Source organism: Neolamprologus brichardi, chromosome 16, assembly GCF_056152115.1.
Source record: "Neolamprologus brichardi isolate AB-2024 chromosome 16, ASM5615211v1, whole genome shotgun sequence".
In the NCBI taxonomy this organism is placed as follows: domain Eukaryota; kingdom Metazoa; phylum Chordata; class Actinopteri; order Cichliformes; family Cichlidae; genus Neolamprologus; species Neolamprologus brichardi.
The window spans coordinates 28,779,848-28,800,609 of record NC_142119.1 but is presented as its reverse complement, the minus strand read 5'-3'; the positions used below and the strand labels follow the sequence as shown (position 1 = coordinate 28,800,609).

Below are 20,762 nucleotides of genomic sequence, written 5' to 3'. Positions count from 1 at the left end.
ATGTAGTAATGGGACGATTTCTAAATTTTCTTTATATCGAGAGTCATGCAAGTTATGGCAAATTTTGCGGAGGCTCCAATATTTAAATGTTCTACAGCATGTAATTTACAAAAATAAAAGATAAGATAATGCTGAAAAGCAAGAAAAACATAATACAGTAATAAAATCGCCCCCCTTTTCTAATAATGGTACAGCGCAATTTAATTTTCCCAGTGCTTACTTTGAGGACTGTTTGCACCGACAAAACATTAAAGAGTATGAAATCAGATTTTTTTGAGGTGTGATCATTACAATAAAATAATGAAATGAAAAATCATTATATATATTATATTAATTTAAAACTGTTCCATATATGATCTGCTGTGTATAGCTATGGGGAAATGCATGTAAGACCAACTAACTAATCCGGTTTATATGCTACAGAAGAAAGCTAAAGCAATTATAAATAGATTAAAGATTATCAGATTATTATGATCAAGGCATTAGAATATCCATTAAATTGCATGCCTTAAAATTCTACTGTTTCACAGACATACTGTTTCATTGAGCTTCGGACTCCACCGATATTGTACAAAGCACAAAAAAATCTCCTTCTAAACTGTATTTGGAGGTTTTAAATTAGAGGGAAAGCATGTTAACTAAGAATAAAAAATATATTTTAAAAGCAAGGGCCAGGACAATTTAAAAACAAATACAGGGTGTATCTGTTATATGGGTAAATGTGAGTAACTGTAATGAGGAATTAAGATTGTTCTGTTCACTATGTCATTTTAAAAACAGTCTAAAAATCAGATCGTAAACAAATATAAAAATGTGGAACAGAATGATTTCCATTGTTTAAAAGAAACATTTGTTTTTGTCCTGTTTCTGTTTCTATTCTTTATATTGTATTATCTTTTGTGTTTGTTTGGTTGAAATCTTAATATAACAAATAAGTACAGGTTTAATAAGCTTAAGGTTCAATTTGCACCTTTTAGGTCAATAATTTGTGCTCTTCCCCTTGAATTTACTTCCTGACCGTTAAGGTGTATTTGTTTACTCAAATAACCTCTTGTTTTTGTTGTTTTGTAAAATTTTAATAAGGACTGAAAGATCAAGTTCTGCGGTGGATTACTTTTATTACTTTTCTTTGTGAGGTAAATGTTTTAGGATCAGAATCCTCTTAATCTGGCCAAGATTTTGCAAAAATACAAGGAGATTGAGTCCGGTTTCCTCACTGCATGCATAAAGAAACTCCAACTGGGCATGAAAGATAGCCGTAAATAGGATGAACATAATGCAATCTGGATGAACCTTGGATATTATTTTGAAAAGTTCAAATTGTGCAGTGTAATTATTATTAATACTGTGTGTGTGTTGACCGGGAAAAAATGTGTATTTTATTATATATTATGTATACGCAGTATTTATGGTCACTTTTAAATAACTAGTCGTCTGGGAAGCCCGCGTTTCCGATGAGCACTGGAACGCGACATGATTCTTGCCCCTTGCCTGTGAGACGATGTGAGCGCCCCCTGTCTGACAGAGCTAAACACTGGTCTTCCCATGGAGGAGAGGAGGAGGCCAGAGAAGAAGATGCTGTCATCCTCTCCTTAAGCGAATGAGCGCGTTAATGGGCTCATTTTTAAACCTTCTTGCGCAAATAACCCAGTGATCTTTGCGCTCTGTTTGAGTCGTTCAGGACGAGGACGATGATGATGATGGCGTCCCGCTGCACAGTGCAAGCCGTGCAGGAGTTCCTGTCGGAGAGAGGAGGGAGGGTCCAACAGATGGAGCTGATCGATCATTTCCTATCGCTGAATGAACAGTCGAAGGAAGGGGTGGATCGCGAGGTGCTGAAAAGCATTGTTGACAGCGTGGGTTTCGTGAAGGTAGAAAACGGCGTGAAATTTGTGTGTTTGAACAGTGAAGGCAGCGGGGCGTCGGTGATGCGTACGGACGTAGATGGCCACGACGGTGCGGAGTGCAATGGCAACATCCAAGAGACGCTGGACAACAACTGTGTCAACGGCAATCATGATAAGGGCGACCAAACAGGTGAGGACGACGGATCCATTGTGTTTGCGTGATTTTTACGCACGTGTTTTATCCATGAATTGCTTTCTTGCGTGTAACGTAGGCTGTTTTATCTATATTTTTGTTTATGTACTGTCTACTTGTTTATTTGTCAAAACAACAAAACCAGTCGTTCAGTCTGTTGAGTAATACAACGCGAATAAATAAAAGGTTTGGCAATTATTTTGTTGTTTTTACAGGCCAATATACGCATAGCCTACTGCTTTTTTTATTTTTATTTCACCGTACAAAATAGTGTTTGATTCAATTTAATTTGGAATCATTTCCTGCCAAAAACACAAAATCCCTAAGGTTCAGGATACTAATGACACCAATGAGAAAAATAACAACAACAGCCTGTTAAATTCTGCAGCATGTGATCAAAAGTCTGCATGAAGTTGAATGAACACAAAAAAAAATTAATGGTCTTACAGGTGTCCACTTTCCACTGGACAATGACAAACAGACAAATGGCAATAAGAAACCTGCAACCCCATCCCAGAGCAAGACCAGCACAGGAGTTCCTATCCCTGGTGGAGGAGGTGAAGTGAAGCTGAGAGACAGAAGGAGACGAGAGTCAGCTCCAGTTCTTGGGATGCCAGATCTCGACCAGGCCCAACCTGGAGGATCCCATAACCAGCAGACAAGAGGGGCACGCAGGGTGTCTAGAGGTTCACAGCGGGCCATGCTGACCAGCTGCCTGTCTGAAGACAGTGCTCTGGAGGGACTGGACCATATAGGAGATATCCAAACACCCAAAGGAAGTCGCAGGAACTTCATAGAGCTGATGATGAGTAGTTCTCCTCAGGTAGGACACAGTGCTTTTTATCATCATTAAGTATTTGTTGCTTTTGCCCTTTTTCTTTTTCTTTGAATGGCAGCTTTCTGTAGAAAGTAACAGTGTGCTGGGAATTTCTAAATGACTACATTTTGTGCTGTGACACAAAAATCTTAACAAAAGCCACGGCTATTGTATGTTCTGTCAGGTGCGGAGATCTCTGATCAACCGTGGGTCACGCCTCCGGGACTCGGTTAAGAGCGAAGGTGACTCGGCGTCCCTCCTCTCCTCAGCCACTGACGAGGACTGCGCCTCGGTAACCCTGGACCCTCTAGAGCACGAGTGGATGTTGTGCGCCTCAGACGGCCTGTGGGACAGCCTTCAGCCCCTGCTTGCTGTCGAACCCAGCCTGGTGACCAAGAGAGACTTTGTGACTGGTTTTACCTGCCTCCACTGGGCAGCTAAGCAGGGCAAAGCTGAGCTGCTGTCTCAGCTGCTCACCTTTGCCAAAGAGAACACTATACCTGTGAATGTGAATGTGAGATCAAGTGCTGGTTACACACCGCTGCACCTGGCCGCCATGCATGGACACACCCAGGTGGGTTGCAGGGAGTAGTATCATGTGTTACACCTGCTCAGTGAAGCAGTACATAATTACCTACACTTTATCTGCCCAGGCTAGAAACATTAGCTCAAAACAAGTTAACTGAACTATGGTTGTAGACAGAAGTTTAAACACACTCATCCTGGGTGGTAATTTGGGTTTTTTAAGGATTTCTTTGAATCTTTTTTCCAGGATGGAATGATTGTACATCATATATTGTTAATGACAAGAAGTTTGAGCTTATTTTAGATATTCTGCAATCGACATAGTGCCAAAAGTATACATAGGGGTTCAAACGTGCACTGTTATTTGGTTCAATATTCCTTAGCAAGTTGCACCTCAACCACATGTTTTTAGTAGCCATATGGATATTTGACCACTCTCCTGTGCAGAGTTGATTCATTTAGAACCTATTACAGGTCAGTGCTCCTACGAGAAGCTTAATGTTAGCCTTCTTTATCCTTTCTAGTTTTTGTTTTTGTTTTTTTTTTTTGGAAAGGAAAGCGTCTGGACTTCTTTATGTTCAAGCAATGTAAAGAAGTCCAGATGCTTTCCTTTCCAAGCTCCTTAGACTACGATGACCTGGATGACTGAGAACCTTCACAGACACCTTCTAGTTTTTATTTGTGTTTGGGATTATTGCCCTGTTGGAACACCCAGTTGTGGACAAGTTTCAAATGTCTAGTTATTCATTTTTTTAATAATTAGTATTATTATTATTTTGGCATTTTAGCCTTTATTGGATAGAGACGGTGTAGACAGACATGAAAGTGGGGAGAGAGAGGGAAAGAAATGCAGCAAAGGGCTCAGACTCAAACCCGGGCTGCTACATGGTCGCTTTCTAATATCCATGAAAACGAGACATCTCATGTTTGCATGCGGTGTGTTTGCGTTGACAGGTGGTTCGTGTCCTGCTGTCAGACTGGGATGCAGACCCTGAAGCTCGAGATTACAGCGGGAGGAGACCAATGCAGTACCTGTCCCCACCGCTGGCCGCTGACCTGCTGGAAGAAGGAGTGGTCACCTCACCGGGACCTGAGTCAGACAGTGAGAACAACAACAGCGGCAGCGGCGGAGGTCGGGGCTGGAGATTTGCCAAAGTCCTCCAAGGGAATCTGAACCCGCTCCGGCTGCTGAATTCACCAACAGAGGCATCAGAAGATGGAACGGGGAACGGGAAGAGTAAAGGGGGGATGCAGAGGAAGACGTCTTTGAGCCGACTGAATGCCCGGCTGCACAGAGGACGCCACAGAGCCCAGATCATCCACAGCGCCTCCTTCAGGGACACAGGAGAGGTGGGAAGAGGAGAGGAGCTACACAGCAGTCCTCTTCGAACGAGACCGCTGTCCAACCTGTTTGGATAAATCGACACCACTCTAAGCCAGCGACACAGAGCTGTACACCACCCCCAGGTGTTTTTATTTGTAGCATAGGTATCTTTTTTTATCTGACAGGTCAGATATTTTAGTGACAAAATCTAAAAGTGCAGAAACTAACACATTTTACAAAATTATGTTTTCTAAAATTCTAGTTTATTTTTGTTCCTGTTGCAGTTATTGTTTGTCACTGAGGGAAGGGTACAGTCACGTGACAGTTTATTTGCCTTGGCTACTGTGAATTCTTTCAAACTTGATTTTGTTCTGACTTTTTTTCCCCTTTATTTAATTTGGACAACTAACATCACAAACATAGTTTAAATATGTTACAGTACAGTTATGTTCATAAAAATGCAAAAGCAACAAGCAGTATTGTAGAAAGTTTTCACTTTGAAGCACTTTGGTTTGTTTCCTCACCGTGTTTCTGTTTGCAGAGTAATATATTTACACACACTATTAGTCTGAAATTAGATGGTGCTGACGTTTTGGGTTTTTTTGTACATTCCTGTAATGTGAACAAATATTTAATTTTTTAAAGTGGCAGATTTTAATATTCAGACAGTTGAAATCGCAGATTTTTTTTATAACGAGCAACAGTGTACAGTCATCATGTTTGCACTTGTCACTTTTTAAAATTGGTAGTAGAAAAATCCATTTGGGTCCCAGATCATATCTATTTTTTTTTTAATTCTAGTTATAACATCAAAAGGGGATCAGATTTTTATCCGTTTAAATGCAAAGTTAACTGATATTCAAAAGGGGCTTGGTAAGTTATTTCTCCATTCATTTTTGTTTATTTAAAGTTGGAACCAAAAAGAGATAGGTTCACTAATGGGGAGATATTGCTAAGAATTGTTTAATTGTTTCCAATTAGTTATACAAAAACACAGATTAGTAGAAGCACAGTCACCAACTTTATATACATTTTTCTACTGCCGATAACGTACCTCAAATTTTCTGAAGCTAATTCACTTGTTTCTACATTGCTTTGTGTGTGGTGTGTATGCAAATGTTCAGACACTGATATTTAGATATTGCTCTCTGAATGTCAGTTGCAGAGTTTTGCTTTGTTATCTGACATTTCATTTCTATATTTACTCCAAATATGTGACACAGGATTCATTGGTTCATAAGGGTAAAGGTTCAGGCAACCACGGTCATAGATATCCGCCGGAAACAACGACATCATATGAAACTGAGACAAAGTCAATATTGTTCCCATATATTAGTCTGACTTTGCATGCACACTGTCATCTATTCATCAAGCTCTGTTTTCTCTAAGGACTCTGGCCAGAATGTGCCATAGGTTTAGCAGCGATTTCTCAAGTGGTTTCCCAAATATGTGAACCTTTCTTCCTCCCGAATTTCATGAATGTTCTGTTACTAATTTGTAGCATTTGTACTTTTATCACGGCGATTCGTGTCATTCTATGTCTTGACACTTTTGATGTAGAGATTTTATGTCATTTTCTCAGCGGCATGAGTAGAGGAAATGGAAATGCAGCACACTGTTGATTCTTATGTCTGTATAAAGAAAATGTGTTTCCATTGTAAAACGCTGTGAAGTGATTGTGTGGTGTGAAATCACTGTTGACGAGCCACTTTTGTTTTTGGATTAATGTCTCATCCATACATGTGAAATAAAGAAGTTTTGTTTTTATTTACATAAACTAAAGTTTTTAAGTTTGTCAACTACACTGTATCGTCCCATTGATGCAAGAGAATGACTGCATAAAGAAACGGCCTCGGTAATAATGAGAAGGTTTAAAATGTAAAGAGCAGCTGTGAATACTCATGTTAACGTTACCAGGATAGATTAAAAATACAATTGAAGCGAGTCGCTTCATCCGCCCTTCCTGCTGACACCAGCTGCTTGTCCTTGCCTGTTGGTGCTGAATAATTGATGATCTGACGACCCCAGCTTTGCTCCGGCATTTACAGTATATCCACAACTTCCTGTCCACATAGCCCACCAGACAGATTAACATCCAGTTCTTATTTTGCACCTCTTGTTATGCAGACTGACCTAAAGTCAACACTGCTGTTGTTGGGATATAAACTCTATTTAATCCATTTTTGCAAATACTTGAAAATCTGATTTTATCATGTTTATCTTAATATACTTAAGAGAACCTAAGAGGACAGTCAGTTTTGTGTTTCCCTGTTATGCTATTTTTGTCATTGGTTAGAGAAAGTATAGAGTACAGAGGAATTTAATGCCCACAAGCTTTCATATGTGTGTGGGGGATACGATACATTTCTCAGTGCCTGAGCCTGAACAGATTACGACAGATCTGCCAATCCTCTTGTTGCTCTGATGTCCTGCTGGCACCCTGTCAGTTCTCTGCTTCGTGTTTCCCAGATCAAACCAACCATATAAAAGCTGGATTATATGTAAACAGTCACAGTGTATCACACAATATGTTTCTTATATAAAACTGAATGCTCTTAAGCCAGCTCCTTTGATGATTCTGTAATCTCTGGGGTTTCCCTGATCTAGAAGTCAAATAAAGATTTATAGAGGTCAGAAGCGATGTGCTTTTTTTCTGGCTATGTAGAATCCAGATTTGCCTTAGGCAGGCTTTCTACCAGATGACTGCTGATCAGGACAGGATAGAGAGCCTTTTTGACTGCAGTAACTGACCTACATGCACAGTGAAGGGAGTAATGCCTATTATGCAAATTCCTCTGCCATCCTTTCAGGGAAACTGTGCCAACTTTTTAGCCTGGGGCCTCCACTGTTGGACCAATCCAAGTCCAGTCCATTTTTATCTCACACAGTTACCACAGTGATGATGGCTTTCAGACAAACCCTAATGAGTCACAAACAGTGCCAAATAGATATCAAGTGAGTAACAAATGTGTACTGTCATCAGAGTGCTGTTTGTCTTGTGGCAGATATAAAAAAGTACAGTGAATCCAGCCTGAACCCTTTTATGGTACTGATCAACATTTTTTTTGCATAAACCATATCAGCGATTTGCTAATAAGTAATTAAATTGCGGGCGATTACAATCAATTGCCAACGTTTCTATATTAATTATGTGTGTTCTGAAATATATAGCAGGGTGTGTGTTCTTTCTCTTTTTAAATACTGCTAATATATATGTATCTATAAACCTTGGTTATTTACACCAAAAGTCTTAAATAATTTGTGAGCCCGGTAAAAAAAAACAAGTGAAGACCTCACAGATGCATCTGACCCATCTACTGTTCCTTGAAGCCTCGTCAGAAAAGGTCTCAGTGGAAGGAAGCTGAGTACTCAAAGAGAAACCATGCATACTCTCTCTCTCTCTCTCTCTGTGAAAACTGCAAACTCCACACAGAACGGCTCCAGACTGGATTCAAACCCTTCTTGCTGTGAGCCGACAGCACTAATCATCAGACCGCCATGTACCCCATGAACATACAAGGAGGAGAGGTACTGATGGTAGATAGGTTTAAATACCTGGTGTCAACCAATGAAATTCAATTCAATTCAATTTTATTTATATAGCGCCAAATCACAACAAAAGTCGCCTCAAGGCGCTTCATAGATACAGAGAAAAACCCAACAATCATATGACCCCCTATGAGCAAGCACTTTGGCGACAGTGGGAAGGAAAAACTCCTTTTTAACAGGAAGAAACCTCCGGCAGAACCAGGCTCAGGGAGGGGCGGAGCCATCTGCTGCGACCAGTTGGGGTGAGAGAATGAAGACAGGATAAAAGACATGCTGTGGAAGAGAGACAGAGGTTAATAACAGATATGATTCAATGCAGAGAGGTCTATTAATACATAGTGAGTGAGAAAGGTGACTGGAAAGGAAAAACTCAATGCATCATGGGAATCCCCCGGCAGCCTACATCTATTGCAGCATAACTAAGGGAGGATTCAGGGTCACCTGGTCCAGCCCTAACTATATGCTTTAGCAAAAAGGAAAGTTTTAAGCCTAATCTTAAAAGTAGAGATAGTGTCTGTCTCCCGAATCCAAACTGGAAGCTGGTTCCACAGAAGAGGGGCCTGAAAACTGAAGGCTCTCCCTCCCATTCTACTTTTAAATACCCTAGGAACAACAAGTAGGCCTGCAGAGCGAGAGCGAAGTGCTCTAATAGGGTGATATGGTACTACAAGGTCATTAAGATAAGATGGGGCCTGATTATTTAAGACCTTGTAATATATTCATATGTAATATGAAAGGCAAGATTTAACAAGATGGTAGTGAGACTTGTTATGATGCTTAGTTTGGAGATGGTGACACTACAAAAAGACAGGAGGCCAAGGCAAAAGTGCCAGAGCTGAAGAAGTTAAGATTTTTGTTGAGAAGATGGAGAGGATTAGAAATGAGCACGTCAGAGGGAGACCTCAGGTTGAGAACAAAGTTAGAGAGGCAAGGCTGGCTTAAACATGTGCAGAGGAGGGAGAGTGGACATATTGGACAAAAGATGTTGAACATGGAGCTCCCAGGCAGGAAGGACTTATTAAGAAAAAAATATTGCTGACAATTTTGAGAATAAAGTCAAAAATGTATTTTGAGAAAAAATTTGAAATACTAGTTTGAGACAGAAGCCAAAGGGTGGAGATTATGGTTGCTGTTTGAAGACAAACTCCCAGGTTGCTATACCTTCTACGAAAAGCCTTGAGTAGAAGGTAGCCTTGAGTTGTTGTAGCAGAAGAACATGCTAGGCCTTTGATATAATGAATGGTGTTTTAAAACTTAAATGGTTAAAATCCTTTTTAAATAATCCTCACTCCATTTGGTTTCTTATACCAAGTAAGGTCTTTAACAAACTGGGGGTATCGATTTTCTCCTAGAATGTGACTTTGAAATTACTAAGTTACCTGTTAAAGTCTCTGAATTCCATAAACAGGTCCTTCTGTATTGGAAAATTATATTTAAACATAATTTCACTCTACATAACAGCCCGATTTGGAACAATAGATATATACTGATGAATAGAAAATCTATTTTTATTCAAGATTGGTTCTAGAAAGGTGTTTGGGCAATTGCTCATTTTGTAGATGAGGAGGGACATGCTCTAGGACATCACGATTTTTGCCAAAAATTTAATATCCAATGTTCTAAAAGTAATTTTAATCGGATTACAAAATCCATTCCATTGTCATTTAAAAACATAGTCGTAAGTGATATAATATATTTTGACATCTCCCCCAAGTTAAGGCAATTATATATAGATGGTATTCAGTTTGGTTATGATAAAAACATTATTACGTTTCTGAGATCTTCATTAAGGAGTCTTTATTCTCCAAATTTGCTTAGACGTAATTACATATTATAAGATTATACACTACTTCAACCCTGCTTTACTGGAAAAACAACCTAAACCTGTTGGTTAAATCTTTGACTTTAGTTTAAAAGAAAAGGGCTGCATTCTCTTGTTTCCTTTTCGGAAGATTTTGATTTAGTGAGTTAATACTCTGTTAACTTTTATGACCCCGTCTTTGTATCTTCTTTTTCTTTGTACAAAGGTTGAAATTTGTATTTTCTAAATGTATAATATATGGTGCATTTTGTTGTATGTTGATTTTGCTAATTTAAAAAAAAAAGGGGGAAAAAAAGAACATGCTAGGAAATGGGTGCAATGAAGGCAAATGATTCACTGTCCCGGCGACCAGGCAGCCCAAGAAGAAAATTGCTATGAATATTAATATTAAACTGAATTCAATTTAAGAGATCTTTTTCCATTTTTCTCACCGCCATATTCATCCATGTGGTGTCGCTGTGGGCGCTGGTATAGGCTTCTAGAAGGTCGGAGTTCATTGCGTGCGGAAGTAGCATGTAGTTGGATTTTCTGTATGCCTCTCAAGTGTATGGCTCAACTTAAATTACAACAGCGTGTTTGTTGTGTTTTGCATTTTCGGTTTTTACAGGGGGGCTAAGTGATTTTGGTAGGTTGTGGCTAGTCTGTTATCTTCTGTGCTAGCTGACGTTAGCATGTTGTTGTCTAAAGCGGTGACGTTTTAGGACCCAACTCGTAAAAACCGTAACGTTAACAAATAATAATCAGTAAACAAATAATAATGCGCAGTTTGCACGTAATAGCGTTAAATTAATCACGTTAACCAGATCGCTGTTTAGTTAATTTCATAGCAAAAATACTTTAGCGTTAGCTTTCAGCTAATGTTACATTGAGTTTGCTAACGTTTGTGTAACCGGTAAACACCGTTCCCCAGAAATATGTAGCGTAGTCCTCCTGACACTATTATATTCATTATTATTTCTACAAACTGTTGTCGTTGTGTCACCCTATATGCTCTCTGTTAACTTAACGTCAATGCACAATAGCTGGTTAGCCGGTTAGCCGTATGAAGTTGTGATGGCGCAAGGGGCTTTATGCTTTAACGTGGTATTTGTTGTGTAATTTTCTTTCTTTCTAATTTTTTAATTTTGTGGCACTGCTGTATAACAAACCAAATGCGAAGGCTAACTATAACGGGTTTTATAATGTTGAGAATGGTTTTTAAACGTTTGGCACGAGGCCTGAATTTGAGCCGATGTTTACCGCAGTTTGATTTTTGGTTTTGGAGGACTACTCATAGCACATGCGCAGTTTAGTTTATTACTTTGAGTTTGCTCCTTATTTATGTTTTATTTGTGTTTTAAGAGAGTTTAATAACTACTAAATCTTTATTTTCTCCCCCCTGCTGCAGCTTCTGTGTCTCTCTGCAGCAATGACCACCATTGTACATGATACCACAGAGGCAGTGTGCCTCTCTGCTGAGTACAACCTGTACCTCAAGCCTATTGCCAAAATGACCATCAGCGTGGCTTTGCCCCAGCTCAAGCTGCCAGGCAAAAGCATCTCCAACTGGGAGGTAATGGAGCGGGTGAAGGCCATGGTGGCTCCCGAGCAGTTTTCAGTCTTGCGAATCTCCAAGAGCACAATGGACTTTATCCGCTTTGAAGGTGAAGTGGAAAACAAAACTGTAGTCAAGAGCCTGCTAAGTCGTTTGGATGGGAAGAGCATCAAACTCAGTGGCTTTACTGATGTACTGAAGGTAAGGGTGAACAAATGTAAAGCATTGCAGTACTTATAATTAGTAACTGCATGGTTATTGGAGTCACTGGAGTTTGTTGTTGCTACTTAAATGTTCTGAATGTTTGTAACTCTTTGTCAATACATTGTAATTTGGCAGCTCAAAGAAATTACCTTGAAAATAAACAACTATCCAAAGGCAAGGCAGCTAGTTCTAAGTATTATAACATTATCTACCATAGATTGATTACAGGTTGAATTTAATTGCACTAATAAACCGACAGCAGAGTATATTTATGTCACCCTCTCATCATTTAGGTTCGTGCAGTAGAAAATAAAGTGGACTTCCCGACACGTCACGATTGGGATTCTTTTTTCCGTGATGCCAAGGACATGAATGAGACGCTACCAGGTGAGAGGCCTGACACCATCCACCTAGAAGGGCTTCCTTGCCGCTGGTTCAGTCAGAAGGACAGCCAGTACCCAGATCGGCCCTCAGAAGAAGCCCTCGTTGCAGTTTTCCAGACATTCGGCAAGGTGATTCACATTCATGTTTCTGTGTAGCTAAAAGGAAATTAAGCTTTTAATATTCACATTTTTAGTTCATAATTTAAAAAAAAAAGAAAAAAGATATAAGCAGTGCCTAACTAAACAACAAGAAACTTATAAATGTTGATATAAAAAGTTAAGACATTAGTATTTTTTTTTTTTCTTTTTTTAAAGGTACGAAATGTTGACATTCCCATGCTGGACCCATATAGAGAGGAAATGATGGGCAAGAACTTCAACACATTCAGCTTTGGGGGCCATCTGAACTTTGAAGCGTATGTCCAGTATCAGGAATACTGTGGCTTCACGAAAGCCATGGACACTATGCGCAGCATGAAGCTGATGATGAAAGGAGATGATGGAAAAGCCGTGGCTTGCAACATCAAGGTACTGCAGACTACAGTAGTGTCAAGCCTCTGCCTACACATATTAAAGCTGATTTTATTTTCTACCTCTTAATTGATTAACCAATCATGCCAGGACTTTCTTTTTTAATCCATCTCCTAAAATGTTGTTTTCTTAATTATGTTCAGACACTGCTGGGAGAGAAATTTCTTCGTACAAACTTTAAATGCCAGGGTTTTGAAAGAACTGGAGTTTAACTCATTATTAAGGTGTTCTAATGCAGTGCCCTTTCAAATATGGTTGTATTAAGCAGGACAGGTATAGAGAACCATGCAGTCTTGGGAGGTTTGTTTGATAAACATGCTGATAAATGAATGATTCTATGTAATATAAAGAACCTCCTTTTCCATTCAGGCTACCAGTGAGTGTAGCTTTTTTTCTTCTTATGTGAAAATGTTAAATGCACTGTGACAATAGCTTAAAACTTGTAGAGCAGAAAAGATGTTGTATTTGTAGCTGTGTCACTGGAATATTTGTCCATTATTCATTTATTTAAAATCTGTGTTGCCACAGTAATCTGCCATGGATGTAATATTTTTAGCTTTCAAATGAAGAGCTGGAATGACTGTTCCTGACTAAGCATGGTTATAAAATGTTGTAATCATAGTAAACCACTCTGAAATGTGTGAAGCACTTGAATAAGCCCTTAAACTCACCAATGGGTTTATCAATCTGGTATTCTTGGATGATATTTTGTTTTGCTTTAGCCACTATCCCCTCCAAAGTTGGTTAAATTACTGACTGAATAAAAATTTACATACTTTTGTTTTGGGGTTTTTTGTGTGTATAATTTTACCAAAATAAAGACCATTTATTTTTTTTTATTAATCCTTTATTTATCCAGGTAAAAAATCTCATTTCCAAGAGAGACTTGGCGGCAGCAGCAACAAAAGTCACATACACATAGTTTAATAGCTACATTCAGTCAAACCAATGACGTCAACTGAAGTGCTCAGCTGTTTTAATATGAAAAGCTGTTGTGACAATTAACCTTCATATGATGTGCGTTTCTTATCCTCAGGTGACCTTTGACACGAGCAAGCACCTTAGCGATGCTTCTGTGAAGAAGAGAAACCTAGAGAGGATGAAGTTGCAGGAGCTGGAGAGGCAGAGAGAGGAGCAGAAACAACGAGAGAAGGAAGAAGAGGAGCGGCGTAAGGAGGAAGAGAGGTATGATGGAAGCCTACATAGGAACATGGACTAAAATTGGACTATATTGAAAAGTTAAAGAGAAAAAATGTTAGAGGGGAAAAAATAGAAATTCTGTTTAAACAACTTAATATGAGGAATAAAAAATAAATAAATTGGGGAATTCATTTTCAGTATTTGATGGAGTTGGTGGCTTTTAAATTAACAACTTCACCACCTGGTTTGATAAGAGTTGACAAAAAGTTAACAAAAAATATTCACAGAGCATATTGAACCACCTTTTCAGGAAACAGAAGGAATTGGAAGAGGAGGAGAGGGAAAGGAAGAAGGAGGAAAGATTACGGAAGCGAGAGCAGAAGTTGCGAGAGAGGGAGGAGCGCAGGAATCTGAAGAAAGTGAGGCGTCAGCAAGAGGAGGAGCAGAAGAAGCTGCAGATGAAGATTGCCTTGGAAGAGAGGAGACTGCTGTTGGCTCAGCGCAACTTGGAATCGATACGGCTCATCGCTGAGCTGCTGGCCAGGGCTAAGGTATCAATTTACACAATGCAACACTATACGCATCTGAATAAGTACTCTGCAGTCCCCGACAATGGTCCAGCAGAACGTTGCGTTTTATTGTTGAACCCCAATAGCTTAATCAATATTTAAGACTTCTGCAGTGTGTACAGCTCAACTTTAAGTGTCTGTCCCCATATGAGTATTCATGTTGGATCTTTAAAATGTAACTATCTTGCTTTTCCATTTTTGTTTCTGAGAGTGATTATAATAGTGGAAGCTTATATTATTAATTGCAGAAGTTTCAAATAGTGAGATTGGCATATTTACAAGTAATCCACATGTGACAGAGCCAGCCAGGCTGCTCTCTTTCAGACATTTTTTGCTATCCTTGGCTGTTTGGTAGTAGTGACAGGGATTGTCCTTAATATTATCATTTTAGCCAGTGGTCCACAACCCCCGGGCCACAAACCTGTTGTTTGGTACCGGGCCGCGAGAGCTGAGGCTCGGGTGTGAAATTTATGGGTTTCTGGGTTTTTATCGGTTTCTATCATTATGTTTTTAACCGTTTTTATCGTTAACTCGGTTTCCCTGGGTCTTTTCCCCTGTGTTATGAATAAATCTTCTTCTTCTTCTTCTTCTTTTTTTTTAGTACAGATACTGGTTTTCTTTTGTTGTATTTATCCGCGACACCTTAAAGGCCGGTCTGTGAAAATATTGTCAGACATAAACTGGTCCGTTGCGCAAAAATGGTTGGGGACCGCTGATCTTAGGCACACAGCTCTGGCTGTGAGCAGCACCCCTATCTAATGCTTGTGAGGGGCAGCCAATCAGAAAAAAGTTGTGGTATCCTGAAAATACACCGGGTATGCGTGTTTGATGTCATTTCCCCAACCCAGTTTTGTTCTGTCTGTTCTTTGCACAGCTTCGGATCACACCAAGAGTTGTTTTTTTTTTTTTTTTTTTTTTTTTAGTATGCTAGGGTATTATATTTTGAAAATTTCATTGGATTACCTCTGTTTTTTGTGACCTAGTACCATTTCTTTTCTTGCTTTCTTTCTCTTTTTTTTTAAAGTACTATTATAAGGAACATGGAGTGATGCGTCTGTATGCTGTGGTTTCAATTGGAGTTGCAAACAAAGTCTCAGCATTAAAGAGTGGGTAATATTAAAGCAAGAGGTGCTAAAGCGTCTTGTTTCAGACAGAGGATGAAATGGGAGATTGCACAGAGCACTGGTATAGAGTCAGTTAGGGTTGTTTTGAACTGCGAATCACGCAAAGTTTCTCTTGCCTGATAAAAGTTGACCCGACCATGTCAGCATAAAGGAATAATTTTATTTTTTAGGAACTGTGCTGTTTTTCTTCTTTTATAGATGTGAAATTTATTACTAAGCCCACTACAAGTTCACAGCCACAAATACACATGGCATATAACCCTTCAAAAAAGGGTTTGCTGTTGAGTTTAGGATTTTCACACTTATTAAAGGTACAAGACATCAGAAAAGCATTTGAGGACCTCATATAGGACTTTGATACATTGGGGCAGAAAAAGAAAAATACTGATGACTAATGTTTCTAATTTGGATTTCATTTTGACAACCAGAGTACTGCATGTGTTGGGACTTGCACAATACAACTCCTGGGAAAGTGTTACGCCTGTGATACTTCCCCCCCAACCGACTCCTAAATCATATGCTTTCGTTTATCTTTGTCTTTTGTGTTCTCCTCATCAGGCTTTGAAACAGGAGCAGCAGAAGAAAGAAAGGGCTGAGCGTGAAGAGCAGGAGAGGAAGGAGAAAGCTCGACAGAAGGAGGAATTGGCCCGTCTTCAACAGTTGGAGGCCTGTCGCCGCAAGCAAGAGGAGGAGCTGCGGAGGGTGGAGGTGGAGAAAGAGCGAGCACTGGAGCTACAGCGGAGAGAGAAGGAGCTCAGGGAGCGACTGCTTTCCAACTTGCTGAAGAAGAACAGCAGCAAAGCTGCAGGCATCCAGGATCAGAGTGGCCCTGAAGTGACTGAGGATATCTGTAATCCAGATGATGTGATACTTGGGGTCCTGAGTGGGGTGAATGGATTGAAGTCAGCTGAAAGCAAAGAAAAGCAGATGTCCAAATCTGGTGCTCACTCCCGAGTTTCAGGGAAGAATAAATTAATGGAAGAAAGGAGAGAAGGGGAGGACAGAAAAAAGGACCGGGAGGGAAGAAGGGAAGAAGTGTTTAGCAGAAAGCGCAGCAGGGAACGAGCACGAGACCATTCCCACAGGGAAAGGAGCTCTCGCAGCCGAGGAAGGAGGCAACGGTCGCACAGCAGGAGGAGAAGGAGCTGCAGCCACCGAAGGAGGAGCTACAGTCATCATAGGAGCAGGAGGAGATGTAGCCACAGCCACTGCAGCAGGAGCATAAGCTCCAGCAGAGAGAGGAGCTGGAGCAGCACTGAGAGGAGTTCCAGCAGAGGGAGGAGTCACAGGCATAGTCATCGCAGAGGCAGTGGCAGGAGCAGCGATAGAGGCAGGGACCGGAGGAGTCACAGTCATAGTCGACGATACAGGAGACACAGCAACAGCAGGGATAGGAGCCACTCCAGACGGCGCTAAACTCATGGATGACAGTTATCATTTTATTCATTTGTACTCACTATTTCTGGACTGACATTTCAAGTTCAGCAAGTTTCAGAGAAGATTAGATACTTTTGGTTCCTCAGTTAGGTGAAGAACTTCCAACTTTACAGACTGTATATGCAGGTGAACCTTAGTTGTTGCTGTGGATTTTTACCCAAGTTGTTCTCAGATTGATGTTGTTGACAACCTAAATTTTCACTATAATCAGTGTAGCATGTTCACAAAAGTTAGTGATGCAAAATATAAACTTGACCTTTTTTCCCTTTCCTGGAAAATTATTTCTGTGTGAAGTAAAATGTATAAACTGGATTGAAGTACACTAAAACATAAATCTAAAAATTAATTCTAAAAAAGTGAGTTTTAAAGGGGTGATTGGACAAATTTAAGTTAAAGGCTATATCCTGGTCCACAGGTTATTACATCGACAGTCTGTTCTCTCATTAAAACATAAAACAAATTTTTCCATGACTGTGACGCATCAGTGAGTAACAGAGAGTTCAGACATGATTATTATTATTTTTGTCCAGATTTGTAGTCAGATTTTTAGAAAATAAGACACAGGATCTGATATTAATATACATAAGGTTTGTTCTAACAAGCACTTGCATGTTACAGTAGCTGCCGAACACTGTAAAGGTGACTACCAGGCCATAACAAATGGCTGCTGCTCAATTACAGTGGGGGGGAGAGAATTCTCAAATGATGAAACACATGCCTGCTTTAAGACTGTAAGGTACAATGACTGGTTATGTTATCATTTTTTTTTGTTAAGTACTACTTATGTATTGGCTTTGTTGCTGATAATAGTTCAGAGAAAAACACAAACAGCTCTCTGTGACTGTGTCAACTTTGAATAACAGCACATAGTTTTAGTTAAAGAATTACTTTTGTGTACATTTCAAAGAACATTTTTGCTTTTGAAGTTGAATGACGTGATTTGATTTGTTTGAAGGCTTGATGATATATTAAACCCAACTCTGCAGGTAGTGTACTTGCTCTTTCACAGTCAGATGTCGATCTAGAGTGCAAGTGAGGGATTTGAGGCCTGTCTAGTTTCTTCAACACTTCACAGCTCTTTGATGAAGCAGTTTCTTGGATGCATTTGTAAAAGTGTACTATGAGGATGTTTCTCTTGCTTTTACAGACCAATTGTAGTGACAGGTAAATTTCTTCAACCTTACTAATTACTGTACAGACTGTTCTTGACATTTACTTGCTCAGAGGATGTCCAAGTTTTGCTGACACTTTGTCATTTGTACTTGTGTCAAAGCCTGTATGTGCTCATGATCCACTAGAGCATGTCTTGCGCACATTGCAAGTTGTTTAAAATAAAAAAAAAATCAAGCTGAGACCTTTTTGTTTTTTTCTTTCCCCAGTTAAACCTGCAATTTCCTTACTATAATGAACCTTAAATGGAAGGTTTAAAATCAAGTTTCTGATCTTCTGCTACGTTTTTTCCTACTCTTCAACAATATGTAATATTTTCATTTAAAGGGAGTTCTTTTTTTTTTTCAGTCAACTTGAGGCCTACAAAACATGCAATGCTGGTATTATGCCATTTGTGGCTGTTTGAGGAAGCAGTCTGATTAAGCATGAGGCCATGGTTTTAAACACACAAACTTCGCTAGGATGGCTCACAGTCTCTGCTCTAATTCATCCCAAAGGTCTTCTTTTGGGTTGAAGTCAGGACTCTGTGCAGGCCAGTCAAGTTCTTCCACTCCAAACTCACACATCCATGTCATTATGGACCTTGCTTTGTGCAGTGGTGCAAAGTCATGTTGAAACAAAATCTGATCTAAGACAAAGTCCATAGCTTTGTCTAAAAACTGGCTAATCAGAGTGCACTTTTTAATATACAAAAGTTAGCTAAACGTGTGCTAAAAATACATCTAGTGTTTTACAAAGCTTAATAACTAAGAGTGTGATACATGAAATCAGACACTGTGTCAGTTTTTGGGATAAGGTTGCTGATTATGGCTCTGACTGCAAATGTGGCCATCTTTAAGTTACTTGAAGACGTTTCACCTCTCATCCGAGAGGCTTCTTCAGTTCTAAGGTCAAATGGTGGGGAGTCCCAGATTTAAACCTAGTGGGAGTTTCCCCCCACAGAGGGACAAAAGGGCCCCCTGATGATCCTCTAATCGCCTGAGCCAAGGTGTGGAACTGGGTGTGGGTCCCAATCAGCCAGAGTTTCGGGTGAGTTCATTGTGAAACCTGGCCCCACCTTATCATGCGAATTCCTGAGGTCAGATGGCCCAGGGTGTGAGTGGGCATTAAGGCGTCTGGGAAGGGATCTCAAAACTGGATTATAGATGGCAGAGAGTTGGTGTCGTAAACCACCGCCTCTGTTCAAAGATGGTCGCTCACAGTGGACATAGATGGCTTCTTTCACTCCTCTTTCAAACCATCTGTCCTCTCTGTCCAAAATGTGAACATTGGCATCCTCGAAAGAGTGTCCTTTATCCTTAAGATGCAGATGGACAGCTGAATCTTGTCCTGTGGAGGTGGCTCACCTCCACCGCCACCTCCACAGGACAAGATTCAGCTGTGAAAGAAGCCATCTATGTCCACTGTGAGCGACCATCTTTGAACAGAGGCGGTGGTTTACGACACCAACTCTCTGCCATCTATAATCCAGTTTTGAGATCCCTTCCCAGACGCCTTAATGCCCACTCACACCCTGGGCCATCTGACCTCAGGAATTCGCATGATAAGGTGGGGCCAGGTTTCACAATGAACTCACCCGAAACTCTGGCTGATTGGGACCCACACCCAGTTCCACACCTTGGCTCAGGCGATTAGAGGATCATCAGGGGGTCCTTTTGTCCCTCTGTGGGGGGAAACTCCCACTAGGTTTAAATCTGGGACTCCCCACCATTTGACCTTAGAACTGAAGAAGCCTCTCGGATGAGAGGTGAAACGTCTTCAAGTAACTTAAAGAAGTCCAGACGCTTTTCTTTGCAAGCTCCTTTGACTACGATGACCTGGATGACTGAGAACCTTCACAGACAAATGTGGCCATCACACCCAGATTCAGGAGCAGAGTTGTCATTTCAAGGATCTGTTAGGTGGGTGGGGGCATTTGGGATCTGACAATGGGGACCAGTCATACAAAAAAGCAACATCTGATCCCGGGTGACTGAAATAATGTTTAGTGGTCGCAGTGGTCATGTGCTTGTCCAGTCACTTCCTATGGCTGTGGCTACAAGCCAGGTGTAGTGGGTGTGATATTCCCTGCTTGTATAACTATCATTTCTTGTGCTGCTGCAATGGTAATGGTTAATGATGTCTCTGTTGGGTAAAACTCCTCCCTGCACTCAGCATCAACAACAGACTGTCTCTCTTTAGTTCTTAACAAGATGGCTGACAAGGTTGGTTAATTTTGCTGCATCTGAAGTCTCGAGGGAACATCTGGAGCAACCTCAGCTGAGACTTTCCAGGGTGACTCCTTAGCATCAAACATAAGTAAGATGTGATAAGTTGGGAAGTGATCACGTTGACAGTTAACTTTGGTCTCAGTAACAGCCAGCAGGATTAAAGCTTTATATTGATTTTTAACAAGTTATAAAGAACAGGCAGATCTCCCAACACCACAGGAAAAGGTCACACGTCTGCAGCCTCAACATTCAGCAACTGACTCATCAGCATCCTTGTATAGTCCAGCACCTCCAGCCTCAACAGAAGAATGAGGCAGAAAACCCAGTCATATTTCTACAGGCTCTAATTCTCTCAAAGGTAAGGAGGACAGAAGGCTCAGTAT

At 40.3% G+C, this 20,762-nt stretch overlaps 2 protein-coding genes across 3 annotated transcripts; both read left to right on the top strand.

The window, feature by feature from the left end:
* The first annotated feature begins 1,503 nt into the window (after window positions 1-1,503).
* sowahca (sosondowah ankyrin repeat domain family Ca) lies at window positions 1,504-7,038 on the top strand. The gene is made up of 4 exons (XM_006802366.3): window positions 1,504-2,037; window positions 2,490-2,863; window positions 3,042-3,431; window positions 4,337-7,038. The coding sequence occupies exons 1-4, from the start codon at window positions 1,692-1,694 to the stop codon at window positions 4,799-4,801; spliced, it is 1,575 nt and encodes a 524-aa protein (XP_006802429.1). The 5' UTR covers window positions 1,504-1,691; the 3' UTR covers window positions 4,802-7,038.
* Window positions 7,039-10,543: 3,505 nt separating this feature from the next.
* Window positions 10,544-18,345, top strand: akap17a (A-kinase anchoring protein 17A). 2 transcript variants are annotated; one of them, XM_006802364.2, is made up of 8 exons: window positions 10,544-10,702; window positions 11,465-11,812; window positions 11,951-11,989; window positions 12,109-12,327; window positions 12,514-12,726; window positions 13,766-13,914; window positions 14,180-14,420; window positions 16,121-18,345. In XM_006802364.2, exons 2-8 carry the CDS (start codon window positions 11,486-11,488, stop codon window positions 16,976-16,978), a joined length of 2,046 nt encoding a protein of 681 aa, XP_006802427.2. In that variant the 5' UTR covers window positions 10,544-10,702; window positions 11,465-11,485; the 3' UTR covers window positions 16,979-18,345. The 2 variants fall into 2 exon arrangements, with proteins under 2 accessions (XP_006802427.2, XP_006802428.2); XM_006802365.2 differs by lacking the exon at window positions 11,951-11,989.
* The last annotated feature ends 2,417 nt before the right edge of the window (window positions 18,346-20,762 follow it).